This window comes from Ursus maritimus, unplaced genomic scaffold, assembly GCF_017311325.1.
Source record: "Ursus maritimus isolate PB19 unplaced genomic scaffold, ASM1731132v1 scaffold_13, whole genome shotgun sequence".
NCBI classification, from domain to species: domain Eukaryota; kingdom Metazoa; phylum Chordata; class Mammalia; order Carnivora; family Ursidae; genus Ursus; species Ursus maritimus.
The window spans coordinates 48,764,680-48,783,126 of NW_024423675.1; the positions used below are offsets into that span (position 1 = coordinate 48,764,680).

At 40.3% G+C, this 18,447-nt stretch overlaps 1 protein-coding gene across 22 annotated transcripts in view; it reads left to right on the forward strand.

Annotated features, from left to right (window-relative positions):
• AIG1 (androgen induced 1) overlaps nucleotides 1-18,447 on the forward strand; it is a 322,928-nt gene that overhangs the window by 142,424 nt on the left and 162,057 nt on the right. Inside the window, exon 4 of one of the 22 annotated variants that reach the window (XM_040627885.1) lies at nucleotides 16,669-16,825. The exons of the other annotated variants lie outside the window; for them this stretch is intronic. Within the exon in view, the coding sequence (XP_040483819.1) occupies nucleotides 16,669-16,716 (48 nt within the window). The 3' untranslated portion in view covers nucleotides 16,717-16,825. Of the gene's footprint in view, nucleotides 1-16,668; nucleotides 16,826-18,447 lie in introns of those variants that run through there. 22 annotated transcript variants of the gene reach the window in all.

Here is an 18,447-nt window from a genome sequence, read left to right on the forward strand (position 1 = left end):
ACTATGGGGAAAGAGAAAAGAAATAAGTCTCAGTTCATAAGAAAAGCAGGAAAAACTTCAAGAATTCTATTAATCAGGAAGCTTTTGGCTTCGAGTAACAGAAAACATGACCAGTGACTTAAAAATTTAGGGATTTATTTTCTCCCATAAAAAGAAGTCAAAGGGTAAGGGTTTCTGGTGTTATTTCATTTGCTCAGCAATGCCACCAAGGACCTAGTTTCTTTCTAGGTTTCCAATCTGCCACCCTTAGTATCGTGGCCTTTTATCTTCAAAGTTATTGCCTGTGGTTCCACGATGGTTCCCCTTATTTCCAGAATTATTCTCTTGTAATGATATCCAAAGCCAAAAGGAAGCCATAAGAGAAAAAGACTTTCTCCCTACTGTGGAATTTTTGTTGTTGTTGTTTCTGGTTTTGTTTTGTTTTGTTTTGTTTTCCACTCTGGAAAAGGAACCAGCCTTTCCTTTTTATCTCATTGGCTAGAACTTGGTAACACATCAAGCCTTAAACCAATCATAATTAATCCTTTGGATCTGAAGGTGAGGCTTTTGCTTTCTCTGCAGTTGGGGACTCTCCACCAGCTAAATATCTGGGTTGTTTTATAAGGAATAAAGGATGTCTGTCATAGAGAGTTGGGAGAAAGCGGACACATTAGCAATGGTCATTTAGCTCTAGAAAAGCCAAGAACACTTGAAGAAACTACAACATGTGGGAATACTCAAGATAATGCTAGAAAAGATAGATCCTAAAGAAAAACTTCTGTTGTCCAAAAAGATCTTTTGTTACCAGAGGAAAGAGTCCTTAGAAGAGAAAGGTAAGGGATAAAATTGTCACTAAGAGACATGAACTCCTCATGACTGGCTTGTATTTGGAATGGAGAAGGACTAGTGACAACTTCTTTTTTGTCTTAAATTTGGACACTGTGGAAGTAATTAACAAGGCAGATTGACATTCAGTGTGGCAGCTTGAACAAACCTTGGTCTTCCAAAAGTCTTTATTGAACTAGGCACTAAGATACAAAGATGAACAAAATATAGCCACTTACTGGCAAAAAATGTTATATACTTATACATTCTCAATTGAAATTGCAGTACAATAAATGCTTTACTAGATGTATCTACAGAATACAGTTGGAACAGTGAGAAGGGACTTGCCAATTCTTGGAATGGGACAAATGAGGATGTGGGGAGGATGTAGAATGGAAATAACATTTGAGCTCAATTCTGAAGGGGAAGAAAAAAAAAAGGCATCCAGAGTTGAAACTTAGGAGAAGGGCAATCTAGTCCAAGAGAATTATAATAGAAGTTGAAGTCCTCTGGATGTTTTTTAGCAGATATTTAATATTAACACTTTCAGGAGCCAAAGAACCAACAACGCTTACACCCACTGCTTAGAAAACCTGTGCTCTTCTTCTTTGTTGAGATAGACTGTGGTTGTAGCCTCAGAATGTTGAGGTTGTGGGTGCTTATCTATGGCTGCTTGCTGAGGAGCTGAGAAGCCCCCTTGGCAGGGACAGGAGGAATGAATGGAGGAAGGACCATGTAGTCAGCTCTCCACTTCAATTACCATGTGATCTTATTTTCCTCACATCTTTCCACTTCCACATCCATATTTATGAACCCATCTTACCCAGTAAACTTCACCTCCTTAACAGTGGGGTGTGTCATTGCATCTTTGTCTTTCCTGTGCTCTAGCACAAGACTTGACATGCTATCAGTGTTCAAAACATGGATGTTGAACAGATTGATGATTGAATAAATGAAGTGAGAAGTTGGCCAACGGTAACATTTATGTTTGGCTTATCAAGTACTTTCCTCGCTTCACTGTATTAACCATATCTGGCTCAGGATGTTTTACCTGAGTAGAACTTGTAAAATATGTCAATAGGAGGTGGAGTAAAGGCAGGACTCCCTATATTTAGAGATGTGTAACATATGAGGATCTGATAGAACTGAGCCACCACCTAAGCCCACTTACAATGGGAAAAGAGATGAAATGCACAAGGAGCAAACATTTATTTGAACTATTCATTAAAAGAATCCTGATATAGGGGGTTAAATTATAGACTCTAGCCAGTGCTCATGGGCTTGAATGCACTGCTTCCTGGTTATATGACTTTGGGCAAATCACTTAATTCCTCTATGCCTCAGATTTCTCATCTAAAAGTAGGAATGGAAATAGTAACTACCTCAGAGGTTGTTGTGAGGGTTAAATGAATATATGCGTGTTGTTTTATATTACTATGTTCCTGGCAAATAGTAAATACCATACAGGTGTTAACTACTTGAGCTTCAAAACAACCCTAGGAAATAAATAGTACTTTCACACTTAAAGCTTAGAGAAATTAAATGAGTATCAGGATCTCCTAGGTCAAGTAGGTAGCAAGTGACAGAATCGGGATTGAAATTTAGGTCTGACACTACAACCCCTGTTGTAAGAAATTTGAATGACCACAAATAGATTGCTAGTAGAAATCTATGGACCTTAACAAGGCTAGATAGTAACTAAGGTTTCCATAAAAATATTTTTCTTTAACAAAGAAAAATTCTGCATAAAACACATAAACCACAGACACCACTTTCTCCCTAGGTTCATGAGATTATGGAATCACAGATTTGAGCCATCGATCAATCACGGCTCCTCACCTCTGGACCAACGGCTGGTAGACATTTCCCAGCACTTAAAACTATCTGGAGCAAAGGAGCTGTTTTTTGGGGTTTTTTGGTTTTTTTTAATTTCCAATTTAGTATAAAACCAAATTTTTATAAAATACAATAAAAATTTGATTACAAGAAAAAGAAAACAGAAAACAACATTCAAACCCCAAATCTTGCCTAACGTTCAATGGGCAAATTGCATTAGAAGTTTCTAGATGCTTATTCTCAATTCCTGTACTCATCTTTTCATGGATCTGTACCAACAGCCAGTCACTGGTCCACAGACCAAACTCTGAGTGTCTTGACTGAAAGGACTTCCATGAAGAGTTTGTTACCCCGAAGCAGAAATGTTACACATTCCTATTTGCTCTTTGCTTATAAGGAAGTTACTCAGATTTCTATAGATTTTCCTATGCAAATGTTGACCTAATGTTTGCAAAGCCCTCTGGAGAACTTCAGTCTATCCTCAGAGGGTATTGGAAGAATGCTCTAAAGAAAATTAAAAACAAAAAACCAAAAAAAAAAAAATGCAGCCTCTGTAGTTGATTCTTTTTGCTGGACACAAGGAAGATATTAAAGTCACTTTTAACAAAGGGTTGAGAGAGCTCCTGAAAGACAGACCCTGGGCATACTTGAGAAACACTATTTTAGCACAGAACTAGTCTAAATGCCCAGGAGGGATCCCCAGACCTCATGAATGAGACAGAGCCATTTTAGAGTCACACGGAGCCTCTTTACCCCTCGGCCTATATTCCTTGCTCAAACTAAACTTCCTCGACAACTTTTCCCTCAGATCCAAACTCATATTTGGACTGTCACCATCTTCCCACTTCTGGAATAGAACATTAAAAGACAGAAAGAAAGGAGCCAGGCAAAGAGAGTTTATTACCGTGCAGCCCTGCTGTTACATCTCCTATCAGAGCTCCACTTTATATTTTATTTCATTTTATTTTTATTCAGCAAATACTTCCACTGTGCTTATGTGTGTCGGGTACTATTCGAACTCCGTTAATCCTCACGATGACCCTATGACATAGGTTCTATCCTTCTCCCCATTTTATAGATGAGGAAACAAAAGTACGGAACATTTAAGCAACATCCCAAGGTCACACAGCTGGGTTTTTATCTGTGTCAACATATTTCCTCCTCTGGGATAAAAAAGAAAAGTAGAGAGAAGGGTTTAGGATGAGCAGGAGTAATAGCAGTCTGAGAAGAACTGAGAATTCTCAAGATTTCCAGCATGAGAAAGCATCCAAATCTCAGAAATAACAGAAGGGGATCTGAGCCACAGTAAGGGAAGACAAATTTGAGTGGTAGGATTGGTACATAATATGAGAAGAGAAAAGCAAAATCACATATATATCATAACAAACTCATATCAAAGGACATAATAATACATGTGTAACAATAACAATAAAGATAAAATTGCCATACTTTTTGGAATATCTACTATCTGGTGGCTTACATATGTACCTTTGTTCGATCTTTCACAACCCTAAGAGAAAGACAGCATTACCCTCATTTTTCAGATGAAAAAGTTAAAGCTACAAAGAGGTAAAACGACTTGCTCGGTCGTACAGCTACTGATTGGCAGAGCAAAAATTTCCTAGCGAGTTCTAGCCTGACTCCAAATCATAGGTCATTTTTACTCGCCATACAATCAAAGTTAGTGACCCCAGGACATCAAGGAATGGATGAAGAGGATTCTAAATCTGTGTGTCAAGTCAATATGTGTCCAAGAAGTGTCAGAACTATGGCACCTACAGATAAAACTAGTTATTTGTTGCTTTCAATTGGGGAAACCCAAGAAAGATAAACCTAGCCACCCAATAACTAGATACAGAACACTTCCATTTCACGCAGGTGGTAATGTCATATGCACCTTGCAAGAGAAATATGTGTGACATGATGGCTGAGAATATGACCTTACTGAAACTCTTGGGGTATCTGTCTCTCTTAGACCAGGTTGTGTGTGGTCTGTGGAAGACAAAATGACTCCTATCTGATGCCCTGGATGGATGACCCACTAGGGTTATTGGGTTCTGCCAACATTATTTCCATCCTAGATCTACATAAAGTTTGTTGGCAGATGGAGTTGGTTCCTGAGACCAGACCGGAGGGTATTTTTATTACTCCACAGGGCTTGTATCAATTCATGCCCTTCCTTTTACAATGAGCTTTGGTCCAGCTTTTTTTCAGCTCTTGATAACAATCAGTTGATTGTGTGGCAACAGTTGTAGTTGCGTATGTTGATGCTAAGCCTTATTGAGTGCAGAACTGGAATTCTATCTAGGATATTCACAGTTTATCTACAGCATTTCAAGAAGATAATAAAAGCCAGATAATTCCAGGATGGGTCAGAAAGAATGATACTCTTGGAATGCCAAGTGAAATTGTGAAAATAGCATTAGTAGGAGTTTCAAAAAAATAAATAATAGGAAGCCCATGCATTCTTGGAATTGGCAAGGTACTTCCCCATAATTACATACTTGCTTGGAACCCTGTCTTATCTCTCTTTGAATGACCTCCCAGTTAAAAATAACCAGATAAAGTATCCGGATTCCAGAATGCCAGGAATCTTTTGACCAGGTGAAGTCTCATCTTTCCAGATATCTGATGTTAAGTCACCCGAGATGAACCTGTACATTTTATTTGGTAAAACAGTGGTAACACGGGTATTGTAGGGATATAAGGCAGTGGCGGAAGGAGACTCTCTGTGTTTGCTTAGGAGGAGAAATTATTCCGTATTGCCGGCTGGCTGTGGTTCAGAAGTATTACCCTAGACCACTGCCTTACTGTTCCTGAGGATGCGATAAGAAAAGAAATCCCCCAGTGTGCAAAGGGAAAGTGGGATTTAATAGATGGAGATTTTCTGGAAAGACTTGAGGTTAAAGGGGGATAAAACAGCAACAGACACTTATCATGGATGCTTGCCAGGCTCATCTGTGACTGGATGTCCATTTGGTTTGAACCAGAAAGTATACTCCGTGCACACAACAGGCGTTATCAAGCTTCCTCCTCTATGGGAGTGTGTGCATGTGGCACTCGTAGCTCAGCTCTCCCCTTCTGCTCTCAACACAGACACAGCTAATCAATCACCACACTCTCCTCTATCGTACCCGAATTTGGCATCAAAATCCTTCCCACCCTAGTGCTCCAGAGAGCCTCTCAAGCCACAACAATAGGCACATGAATTGAAACTTCTTTGCTTTCTCTGCTCCACGCTGGTAATGCAAAGATGAATAAAACAGCATCTGACCTCAAACAGTTCTCAGACTATTGAGGGAAACAGACCTAGCAACAGTGGCTTACAAAATTGCAAGATGAAATAGCAGGATTATACATTCAGTGGTGTGGGAACACAGAAGGAAGAGTAGCTGTCTATTCCTGAAGGAGTGCTTCCTGGAGGAAATGAATATGAATGAGGCTAGAAGGAGGAGAGAATTCACTTCTCAGTCAAGGTGGGATAGGCGTGGGAGCTCTAAATAGCACCGCCTATGAAGATGTTTTCTCAGCCTAGGGTCTGAGTGGCAGAATGGCAAGGAGTGGGGGTGGGAGGCAGGCCTCGGGTCAAGACCTGCCCCTCCTGTTTGCCAGGTAAGATCTTAAGGATTTTTTTGTTTTGATTTTTGGGTTTTTTGTTTGTTTGTTTTTGTAGAAAAACTCCCAGTCTGAGGCATGTGGATTCCTTGAGGGCAATGAAATGATTACAATGACCCCATGAATCCACCATACACTGGCCAGCCCCTGAACCCGTCGTAAATACACATAGGTGTATACTCTTTTAATGTCACTGCTAAGAACTCACAATGTACTTGGAGCAGAAGAACCAGGAGAAAAAAGGCTTTCCCCTCAGCAGTTTAACCTGAAGTGCCACAAACAAAACACTGTGGGCTTAAAGGTACCAGATGGACAATTGATTTAATTGTGAAAATTCCCATACAAGCTGGGAAAAGGTGGGGAATTTGGAAGAGTCCTGGCATCTGAACATGTACTCAGGGGCTTTTATGATCGGTTGTTTAAGCAGGTTACTTCTTTTTTTTTTATTAAATGTGTAAATTCAGTTTGGGTTCACAAGTTATAGCTTTTGTTACCACTATAGCCTTTCCTGACAACCCAGAGTACTTAAACTTAGGTTCCATCTCTGAGAAGTCATTATATTTAAAGAAATACTCAACAAAGGAAATACGCTTAGCCATTAATCTAATAGTTGAACCTTAGAAGAAGAAACAAATACACAATGGAATATTACTCAGCCATCAGAAAGGATAAAACCTACCATTTACATAGACATGGATGGAACTGGAGGTTATTATGCTAAATGAAATAAGTCAGAGAAAGACAATTATGTGATTTCAATCATATGTGGAATATAAGAAATAGCACAGAGGATCATAGGGGAAGGGAGGGAAAACTGGGAAGAAATCAGAGAGGGAGACAAACCATGAGAGACTCTTGACTCTGGGAAACAAACTGCAGGTTGCTGGAGGGGAGGTGGGTGGGGGGAAGAGGTAACTGGGTGATGGGCATTAAGGAGGGCACGTGATGTGATGAGCACTGGGTGTTATAGGCAACTGATGAATCATTAAACATAACATCTAAAACTAATATAAACTATATGTTGGCTAATTGAGTTTAAATTAAAAAAAGAAGAAGAAGCAGTTGATAACATTGTTATCACTAAATTAGCATCATTAAGGATCAGTGACCATTATCACTTTTAGTTGGGGGCAGCACTTCTTAAAGTCTAGGTAATAAAAAAGGCTTCTGGATTTATTCTTCAAAACATTGAACATTAGCCTCATTACCCAAGTTAATATTATAATAATCTCTTACATTTGTATAGGATAGTTGGCAAATCACTTTCTTTCACCTACATTCTATTATTTGGCACTCACAATAACCATTCAATGTAGATTGAAAAGTATTATTAAACATATTTTAGTGGTAAGTATTGCCATTATCTAGGATACGGATTTATTTTTTTTTAACAGATACCTAGGAAGGAGGGAGAGAAGGAAAGAAGGAAGGGAGGGAGGGAGGGAAAGAGAAAGAAACAAAATACCTATACAAACAGCATAGAACAGAAGATTGAGTAATTATCTATAGTGAGAACTTGGGGACAATTGTTTCAGTGCTTTCTTATCCCATGCCAGTTAAATCATAGAGGGGTACTTAGGTTTATGAGAACCCTGTAATACTTTTCAAGGTGAGTTGGCACCCCAAAGATGAACCAAATGAACCTATAACAGACTGGGTCCCATGGCAACCAGGCGGCATGCAATTTGAGGAATTATCCCAATTTGAATCGTTGCTATTAATAGCACATGTTCATAAGTACAAAATGTGCCGGAAAACATGAAGAATGAAGTCAAATTTGTAAGAAACTGAAGAAAAGGGAAGGAGGTTGAAATGAATAAGACCAGGAAGGAGAGAGGGAAGAGGTGCTAGTTGCTGGGGAGAGGTGAAGGAGTGGGCGCGTAAGTAGTCCGATCCACCAAATGAGAGAAGTTGCAGGAATTGTTGTCAGTTCTTTTTCTAGACAGCATTTTGATATATGCAGCAGCAAAGTGTACTGAAATGGCATCTATTTATACAAAAGTAGTAAAAAAAAAAAAAAAAGAACACGGTTTCTATAGAAGATTTTAAGTGTGTAGACTTTCATGATGATTTGATTTTTCCCCCCGAGGGCTCTGCCCTAAATTTACTGCTTCTTTCATTTTATTGATACTATAATGGAATTTGATACACTCTAATTCAGAAACTAAAATGTTTATTCATTTCATATGTCAGTAGAAAACCCAATCAAGAATAAATATTGCCCCTTCCAAAACTACAATCCTACAAAATGATAATTGCTTTGAAAAGGAATAAACAAGTCTGAGATGAGGGTGCTCTTTTGAAACGGGGCTCTTTATCCAGATTTCCCAGTAGAATTGTTTGGATGATTCCATCCTGCAGGGAAGAACCCTGGGAAGTTTGTAGCCACTGCTCCTGTTTATGGGTCACTTTGCCTCGGTGCTTGCAAACATCATCTGTCACCCTTACAGCTGTGTAGTCGATGAACACCTTCAACAGAGGTTTTTTATGGGGCACCTAGCCTCACAGCTAGAAGCATAGGCTTTCAGAAATAGGGGTCTGTATTCAAGTCACAAGGAACACAGTTTAAGTTCTAGCTTCTGCTTACTAACTGACTTGATGTACGTTAGTTACTAAGCCCCTCTAAGTTTCTTTTCATTTACTCTTAGAGTTCATTGGGATTTCAGATGATCCATTTGAGCTCTTCAACACACAAATTGGCATCAACACACAACATGGTACATGTTGATTTTAAAAATGACTTGTTGGTGTTTGTGTGTGATGTTCATAAGGCAGTAGCCAACACCTACTGAGCACCTTATATACCAGGCACTGCTCTGTGTGTTTTACCTTCAGAATTTGTAGTCCTTCCAACAGCTCCATGAGGGAATACAGAAGCTTCAGCCACTGTGAGAGTTAACCAACCACAAAACTAGAGGGAACAGTGTTCACACAAGACCATCCTCTCTTGTGACACCATTCGCAAGTTCACAGGTTCTCAAAACCATCCTCAGGTTGAAAACTCTGCTAAAAGGGCTCGCAGAACTCACTGAGTGTTGTCCTATTAATGGTTGTGGTTTTTTACAAGAATAGAGATTAAAGTAAACCAAAGGAATAGGCATAGAGAGCAGAGTCCAGACAGATCCAAATAATGGGGTTTCCAGTTGGCATCTCGCCATGGACCTATGGATGGCACCAGTTCCTCTCTGTGAGGATGTATGACACCATGTGTGGAGTATTGTCAACCAGGGACGCTGGTGTCCAGAGTTTGCACTGGGGCTCAGTCACACACTGCTGTGTGCCATCACATGGCTGACCTTTAGGCTCCAGGCCTTTGTGGAGGCAGAACTGCTACCATGTGGCCCCCATCATAAAATCACATTGTCAGACTGCTTGGTGGCCAAAGCTCCTAGGCAGAGACACTCCTGTCAGGCAAGTTATTCCAGGTGTGTAGAGAGCAGCTCCTAGTAGCTGGGAGCAAAGGCCAGACCTCTCTTTGAGTAGGTTAATTCTTCACTACTAGCATTCCCATTTTATAGATGAAGCAAATGAAATGCAGAGAGGTTAAGAAACTTGCCTAAGAGCTCCCAGCTGGTAAGCAAGAGAGCCAGGGTTCAGATCCAGGCAGTTTTTCTCTGGGATCTGTACATATCCCTCTTTGCTGCCTACAGATATGTCCATTGACTTTCCTGGGACCAGACTGCTGATAAATGGTAGGACCTGAATTTGATCTTGGGTGGATCTGATTCAAGAGTTCTTGGTCTTTCTGTGTTCCTGTGGCTTTCCCTTGCAAAAACACAAGAGGCCCACTGACCACTGTCTAAAGGGCTCCTGCCTCTTAAACCCTTGAAATAAGTGAGGTTGCTAAGTTCTCCCTCTGGCACAGTTAGCCATTCTGAGCATCAGCGTCTGTCTCAAAAGGAAAATGCTCCTTTGTGATCTCCTGGGAGTGATTATTAAGAGTCAATGGCGTTTTTATGAGCCTTGAAAATAGTATTATCAATGAAGCTAATAGTTCTGTATTATTTCTTCATGGGGAAAAAAAAAAAGGTGCTACCAGGCCTTACCAATATATGCATGCAAGTTTAATGCCAAGTGTTTGTGAAAGCGGTGTCAGAGCCACCTGTTTGCGTAGAGTACATTACAATGGCACACGTAAGAGTCATGTGTTCTCATATATTCCTGAAGGCACAGTTTCATGTCTTGGGCGGCTGTCTCCAGTACCCTGAAATTTAAGTTGTAATTACAGATACAGATTACAACTTGTTCCTTTAAAAACCAGATCTTTGTTGTTTGTCAGGCCTGGATGGTTGTGAGGGGAGAAGTGGGAGGAGATCCACACCTCCCCCCACACCACCCTCCAGAAGAGCTTTTCTGAGTAACTACTGCAAACAGAGAAAGATCATTGAGGAAAACCAAAGGGGGTGGCATCTCCCACCCACAGATCATGCTGGTGTCCAAGGTCAGCTCACCACCCAGCCAGGAGTCAAGCTGTGTGAGTTCGGTCAACTGAACTTGAATTGAGGCAACAAATAAGCGTATCTTTCCTCCACTTCCTACAGTCCCCTTCCGTTGGTTGAATGCCTCGTTAATCAGAATCTCCCAGAATAAGGCTTAAGCAACTATATATACAGTTTAAGTTCCACGGAGATTCTGAAGCACAGCAAATGTCAAGAGCATAATAGATCTGAAATTATGCCACCATTGAAAAACTGAAATTTGTGAAATGTGTGGAACAAGACAACCTATCATCTATACTCATTTTCAGCATCCAGTTTCATTCCCTTTAAGGGAAATGAAATGACCGGTCCCCACTTATTTAATTTTGGCTTATAAGAGGGGTTGATAGTGTTAATTGAAAGTTAAGCACATAATTATATAGTATACATATTTTTAAAATTAGGGCACGTTTACCACAAAGTAATTTAATTATCATTTATAAATATGTTGCAGTTTTTGAAGTGTTTTCACACCATATGTTAATGACCACAACTGAGGGAAATCATAAAGCCACTTCTAGGTATGGAGCTGTCCTTTGACTGGCGTTTCTTCTGTGGGGACAAATGGTCGTTTGAAGCTACTTCCTATCACGCTGACAGAATAATCAGTTACTAAGCATTTTTTGGCACCAATGGGATATGCAGGCTGGGTTTCAAGTTTTTCTCAGTTGTGAGAAAGAGACCAGGATGTGTTACTCAAGCTCACATGGATGCAGTAGGAGGACGCGGGGTCACCTACCCTTCCCTGGAAGGGAAGACATGAAACACTGGGCACCTCACAGAAAAGCAAACGTGGGTCATTGTTATAGTCAAGCCTGGACAGAAGTTCCTTTCATCTGACAGGAGTTCCGGAAACCCAACAGCAGCTCTGATAGCCTTGCAAGTTCGATACTCAGCTCTTCTATATCCGTCTCTCTGTCTACCTGCTCGGACTTCCTATTCCACGACCACCTCATGGTTTCTGCTGCTGTTACAAACTACCTTTCCACTTCTGAGTTTCTAGGATCTCATGGCTTCTGCTTCCTGCCTTCTTCCTGTGTCTTTTGCTGCAGCCCACCCTACTGTTTGCTAATGCTCTTTGTGCATCTGCCATTGAAAGCCTCTAAAAGAAAGACCAGGGTCAGCGGTTGTGATCCCAGATATGCAGCTCCATGGGGCATATATTACCACAGGCAGGTCACCATCGGGGCCGCTGCCTGCCTATAGCTGGCTGTCTTTGGATCAAGAACTGGCTCCTCGTCCAACTAGCTTCAACCAGGAAAGTCAAGTCATGGGATAGACAGCATTACAAGCCATGGGGCTTCTCAGAGAACACTGTGACCTGTCCAAAACAAGGCGAGCTATACCAGTACCCCTGCTAGTTGAGCCTCAGGCCTTGTCCCTTTCTGGCCCAGCTCTCTGTGTGCCCTGTGCACAGGCCCTGGGCTTTCATCACTCTTTTCCCTAAATGGGATCACCTGTGTCATCTTTCCCTGTCAAGGTTGGCTCTGGAATAGGAAGCAGCTCTTTATATTCTTCCCTGAAATAACTCATGGTTTTTCTCTTTTAAATGTTTCTTGCTAATTACTGTGATTTGAGTAGGGGCTAACTAGAATTACAGACATTGGGGAAGTTATAAATCTCAAAAGCATTCCGTGAGAAAGTTTATTTTGAAATGTAAAAAAAAAAAAGTCTTGACATAAAATATGTCTACATCTTAATCTCCAGAACCTGTGGATATTACCTATTATGGCAAAAGGGTGATTCTTAACTTCTATGGCAGAAAGATGTGATTGCTTGAGGATCTGGGAAGGAGGGGCTTCTCTTGGATCACCAGTGCCCCTCTGCGAGAAAGGCGGTGCGAGATGAGGCAGAGGCGCAGGACAGGAGGAGGCAGCATGACCACAGGGGCAGGGACTGGAGTAACGCAGCCCCAAGCCAAGGAACTCCAGCAGCTTCTAGATGCCAGAAGAGGCAGGGAAGGAGGCCTTTGGAGCGACTGCCTCCCCACTACTTTAATTTCAGATTTCTTGCCTCCAGGACTGTGAAAGAATAAATTCTTCTTGCTTTAAACCACCCATTTTATGGTAATCTTTATAGAAGCCCTGGGAAATTAATACATACACTACCTTAAATGTTCCATGGAAGTCTCCAGACTTCTTGTCTTGAGAACCAGCCAATCGGACGCTTTTTTTTTTTTTTTTTGCAAAAGAGGGTGGATTTTGGCCTGAGGCAGGTTCAGGATAGCCCTGTGGCAAGCCATCCTGAGGTGGCCACAGGGCCAGCTCTGTGACAGTGGAACCCACTGCACACGACAGGTGCTTCATACTGTGTGTTGAATGAATGCATGAATTCCCCAGATGAATTCCTTCTAAACGTTTTTGGTTTTTTTTTTTTTTTTAATTTTCTGGTTCTATGCACCCAAATGACCCCTCTAGCCCCAGATCACACTGCATTTTAAAGCTGCAGCTTTACCGGACTTTTTTTTTTTTTTTTTTCCATCCTGGCCCCGTCTCCGGCCTTTTGCAGTTCTTTCCACTGTTCTTCCTTCCACCACCTACATACACATTCTGGGTAAGAAAGGCAATCGGCCCTCCCTTTTGTTCCCTTTAAACGAAGCAAACTGTTGTTTCTGAAATAAACCCCATTACAGCTTCTTTCCATTTTTATTCTCCCTCCCTGCAGCTCTAAAGCTTAATCAAACTCCAGCCCCACATATAGAACTTTCTCCTCTTTGGAACTTTCACGCCACCTTATCCCTTTTCTGTATCATTTATTTATCTCTTGAAAACCAGACATTAATGTGAATACCACCCCTGTTGGCAGACTTAAGAGTGCTCTACCATCGGGTTCATCGCCTCTCAAAGCACAGTGCAGAACACAACATACCAGATCACTGAATAGGTGGAAAATGCGGGGAAATGGGGAGGTTCAACAAGAGTAGAGAAATTTTGTGATAAAATCCTTAATGTGATAGGAAGTTAATAAGATAAATAGAATTGTTTTGAAACAACATTAAAAGCCCAGTTGAAATGGTAGTGGGCTAGTCCGAATTTGTATGGGTAAAATCAAAATGTTTAGATGAATCTACACTTGCTTTCTTAGTTTTTTTCTATTGCTCTATAGCAATTTGCCAGAAACTTAGCAGCTGAAAACATACATTTATGATCTCACGGTTTCTGTAGGTCAGGATTCCAAACATGGCTTAGCTGGGTCACTTGCTTTAGGGCCTCTTACCGGGTGCTGTGAATGCATCAGCCAGGGTTGTGGTCTTATTTGAAGGGTTGAGTGGGGAAGGATCTCCTTCTAAGCTCATGTGGCCATTGGCAGGATTCAGTTTTTCCAGAGCTTTTGGACTCAGTGCCTCAGTTTCTAGCTCTTGGCCAGAGGATACCCCCTCAGCTCTTGCCATGTGGGCCTCCCCAGCATAGCTACTTGCCTTATCAAAGCCAGCAAGGGAAGTAGCCTGCTAGCAAAACAGAAGTCACAATCTTATCTAGCCCAGTCATAGAAGTGACAGCCCATCGACTTTACCATATACTTCAGTTCGAGGCAAGCCAGTGGGCCAGCATATACTGAAAGGCATGAATACCAGGAAGCTGGGATCATGGAAAACACATCTTAGAACTGTCTACCCCATCTGGTAACTACCATAGGCATTCTTATGTATTTCTAATTATTTTGAATGGGTCATGTTCCAAAAAGTTATTTCTTGCTCAGTTGGATATAGAATTTAGTCTATTTTTCTTATGTAAATGGAATTAGATTCCTGGACTTACCACCAGGTAAGGGTCCTCTGACTCAGAATATACCAAGTATCATGCTAACTATATTACTTTAACCAACATTTATTTTATTTATTATCAAAATTTTAAAATATATTAAATATGTTTTAAAGTATGTTTATTATACTTATTAAAACAATACTCATTGTTATTCTATGAGGATATGCTTCCCAAATGTCAAGTTGAGATGCTGGGACAAATTGTCCAGTTAACAGATCTTCACCATAGCCATGTAGGGAAGTTAGGAGTTCTGTACTTCTGCCATCAGGAGCTCATTAACTATTTCACACTAAGTATATGAACAGATTATTCCAGCAAAATATTTATCCACAAGCTGATGTTTATCAATGATGCATTTACTGTAGTCATTCTAGGAAGTCTGTGATATTTGTATTAAAAATCTAAATGTTACAACGGGGACAGTAAATCATTTTCAGAGTCTTTCATAATGTGTAATTTAAGGAACCATTTCAAATCATTTTTAAATTCTTAAGACTAAACAAATCTTCCACCGTAGCAATCCCCTGTGCTGAAGTTCCTGGTCCTGGTTTGTTTACGCTCAATCTCATGGGTTAGTAACAATGCCACCTCCTCTCCCTCCAGCTCAGAGTGGAAGAATCTCCCTGTTCGGCTAGCAGAAGAAATTCTTTTGAATTTTTTAGATTCATCAAAGACAGGCCCTTTTCCTTTTTGAAGTCTTCTCTTGCTTCCTAGCCACTGGGGAGTGCTTTGAACTCAGCCCCCATTGACCTGTTTCCTCTTCAAAGGCTTCTTCCCTTCCGTGCAGGGAGAAAACACCTTTTGAAAATGGTGGGTTCCTGCCTTACGTGGGTCTGTTGCAGTAAGCAGCAATAAACAACAACAATAATAAGCAGCAGTAGTAGGTCTTGGTAATTTCAGAGAGACCTGGAGAAAATGTGGAAATCAAAGGAAAACCACTTTGCGGTGTTACTTGGAGGAGAGGGTATTAACACGCGTATTCTTAATTGTGCTGCAGCCTCTGTGACTGACATGAAGCAGGGAATGGCATCTAACATGGCCCATCTGTAGGTGGAAACTCTGGCCCAGGTGAAAATTAGACATGGCAAAGTCCAAACTTAAAACAACTTAAGTTATTTAAGTGGGAATCTTCCTCAGGCACCTTAGCAGTTAGACCGTGTCATGAGGCAATGACCTAGCCAACCCGATGATATACTTGTTTTGTTTCACATGTAAATACAACCTGAAGCTGAAAATTCCAGAGAATTTTTCTTTTTCTTAGACATTGACTCATAGACTCATAAACTAGTTATGGGTTAATTCTGTTGAGCATTCCACCCCCCCAATTTAAGTCACTGACTTAGATCTGTAACACTTTTAGCTCTAATGAACTGTATTTTTGTTTTCTGAGGAAGGTGTTAATAAACTTATGATAACTTATAAGGCAATTAAAAGTAGGTCCTTCCCACTCTAGAAGTCTCTGATTCTGCGATCTCAAGTAAACTCTCAGGTACAAGCATCAGCCAGGGCTCAGGTATAGAACAGCCCTGGTCTGCAATTAGCAACATCAATCAAACCACACTGTCCATCATATATAATAATGGATCTTTCAGTCACGGGATGTATTAATTTTCTAGGGCTGCCGTAACGAAATAGCACAGACTGGGTGACTTAAGTAACAGAAATTTATTACTTACAATTCTGGAGGCTAGAAGTCCAACATCAAGGTGTGAGCAGGATTGGTTTCTCCCAAGGCCTCTCTCCTTGTCTTGCAGATGGCCACCTTCTCTCTGTGTCCTCACAAGGCCTTTTCTCTGTGTGGGCATGCTCCTGGTGTATCTCCCTCTCCTTGTAAGGACACCAGTCCTACTGAATTAGGGCCCCACTCTTATGATCTCCTTGAACCTCAATTACTTTTTTCAAGGCCCTATCTTCCAATACAGTCACATTGGGTGTTGGGGGCTTCAACATATGAATTTGGGGGGAACATAATTCAGTCCATAACATGAGGTTACCAACAATGCCTATGGGAGGATTGAAGGTCAAAACTAGCTTGTGAAAATGTGCGTATGAGCGTGTGCATTTGTGGACTTTTCTGGAGAGAGAGAGTTCATGCCTTTCGTGAGAATTTCAAAGAATGCTAATAGATAGAACACATTGTTTCACATCAAGTTTTCTAATTACTTTTCTAGGTACGATGCTGTATGGTGATCCTTCACGAAGAGTCTATGATTCTATAAACTCTGTTGCTCCATCCTGTCTAGATTTTAAGATATGTTGTTTGGCTACAAATCGTTAACTCTCTCTAAAGATTAGGGAATCATTAAAGAACATGGTTTTTTATCCTGTTAAGATTACTAACATGATGATGTTATATTTTTCGTTATCGTATACTTTTAGAGTGTCTTCCATTGGAAATGGTGGCTTATGTGCTTAAGAAAAATATAGTTTTATAAATCAGATAAATAAATCAGATAAATAGGTAAAAAGAATTGCAAATTAAAAACCAATTATGAATTTAGGACATAATAATAGTATTGCAAAAATAAATAAATAAAGTTGAACTTCCCAATTATGGGCAGTGTTGTTCATGCCTATATAATATGCAGAAGAGCGCACTGAAAACCAATAGTCAGGGAGATGGGCCCTATGGTAAAAACTGAAAGAAATTAGAATTTTTTAAATGGAAAATAGAGGAAGACTGATACTTTATAAATTACCCCTACCCTTTCTCCACATCCTCTAGGTCCACATCTTTATATGGTCCTATCATATGCTCTTCTCTGGGGCTACTACTATTTTTAAAGATTTTATTTATTTATTTATTTATTTATTTATTTATTTATTTGAGAGAAAGAGAGAAAGAAAGCAGAGGGAGGGGCAGAGGGTAAGGGAAAGAGAGAACCTCTAGCAGACTCCCCCCTGTGCAGGAGCCCAAAGCAGAGCTTAATCTCAGGACCCTGAGATCATGAACTGACCTGAAATCAAGAGTCAGACGCTTAAACAGAGTGAGCCACCCAGGCGCCCCAGAGGCTACCATTTTTATTGCATATTTGTGCTGTTGACGTTTTAAAACCAAACTTTAGATTTTCATTGGTCATTGATAAATTTTATTTTTGTAGATTTAGACATTTTTCTTGCCCAGTGATTTCCAAATTATTATTATTTTTAGTTATGGAGGTATTAAATCCAGACAAAATCTATCATGGATGCCGAGTGGATAAAAATGGAACATAGAGCTAAAATAGGGTCAGAAAGGGTCCTGCTGAATATAATACATTATCAGTAAGGTATTTCCCTAATGCAAACTACACTCCATGGAATTCCTTGGATGGGACCAGGACCATCAACTGTTCTTAGTATATATTACTTTCTTTGTTTAGTACTCTCTTTATATATTGAGATTATCCGAAGAAATAAAGAAAATTATATTCCCAGTTTTTTATAAAGATTTTTTAAAATTTATGGAACATAAGAAGTAGGAAGATCAGTAGGAGAAGAAAGGGAAGAAGAAAGGGGGGGTAAACAGAAGGGGGAATGAACCACGAGAGACTGTGGACTCTGGGAAACAAACTGAGGGCTTCAGGGAAGGGGGGGAATGGGATAGGCTGGTGATGGGTATTAAGGAGGGCACGTATTGCATGGTGCACTGGGTGTTATACGCAAGTAATGAATCATGGAACTTTACATCAAAACCTAGGGATGTACTGTATGGTGACTAACATAATATAATAAAAAAATATTATTAAAAAATATATATATTTATTTCCTCTGACTGCAGTCTTTTGTAAAAATGTCAGTAGTAGATGGGAAAATTAAGACAATGCTCACTTCTCTTTCCTCATTTGAGGACAATGATGAGAGGAGGAGCCTGGAAATCTTAAATCATCTAATTGTCTTTGGAAAGATTTTCAACCTTTGGTCTCGTTTGCCCCTAAAGCATGCAGCTGGAGTCACAGAAACTAAATATT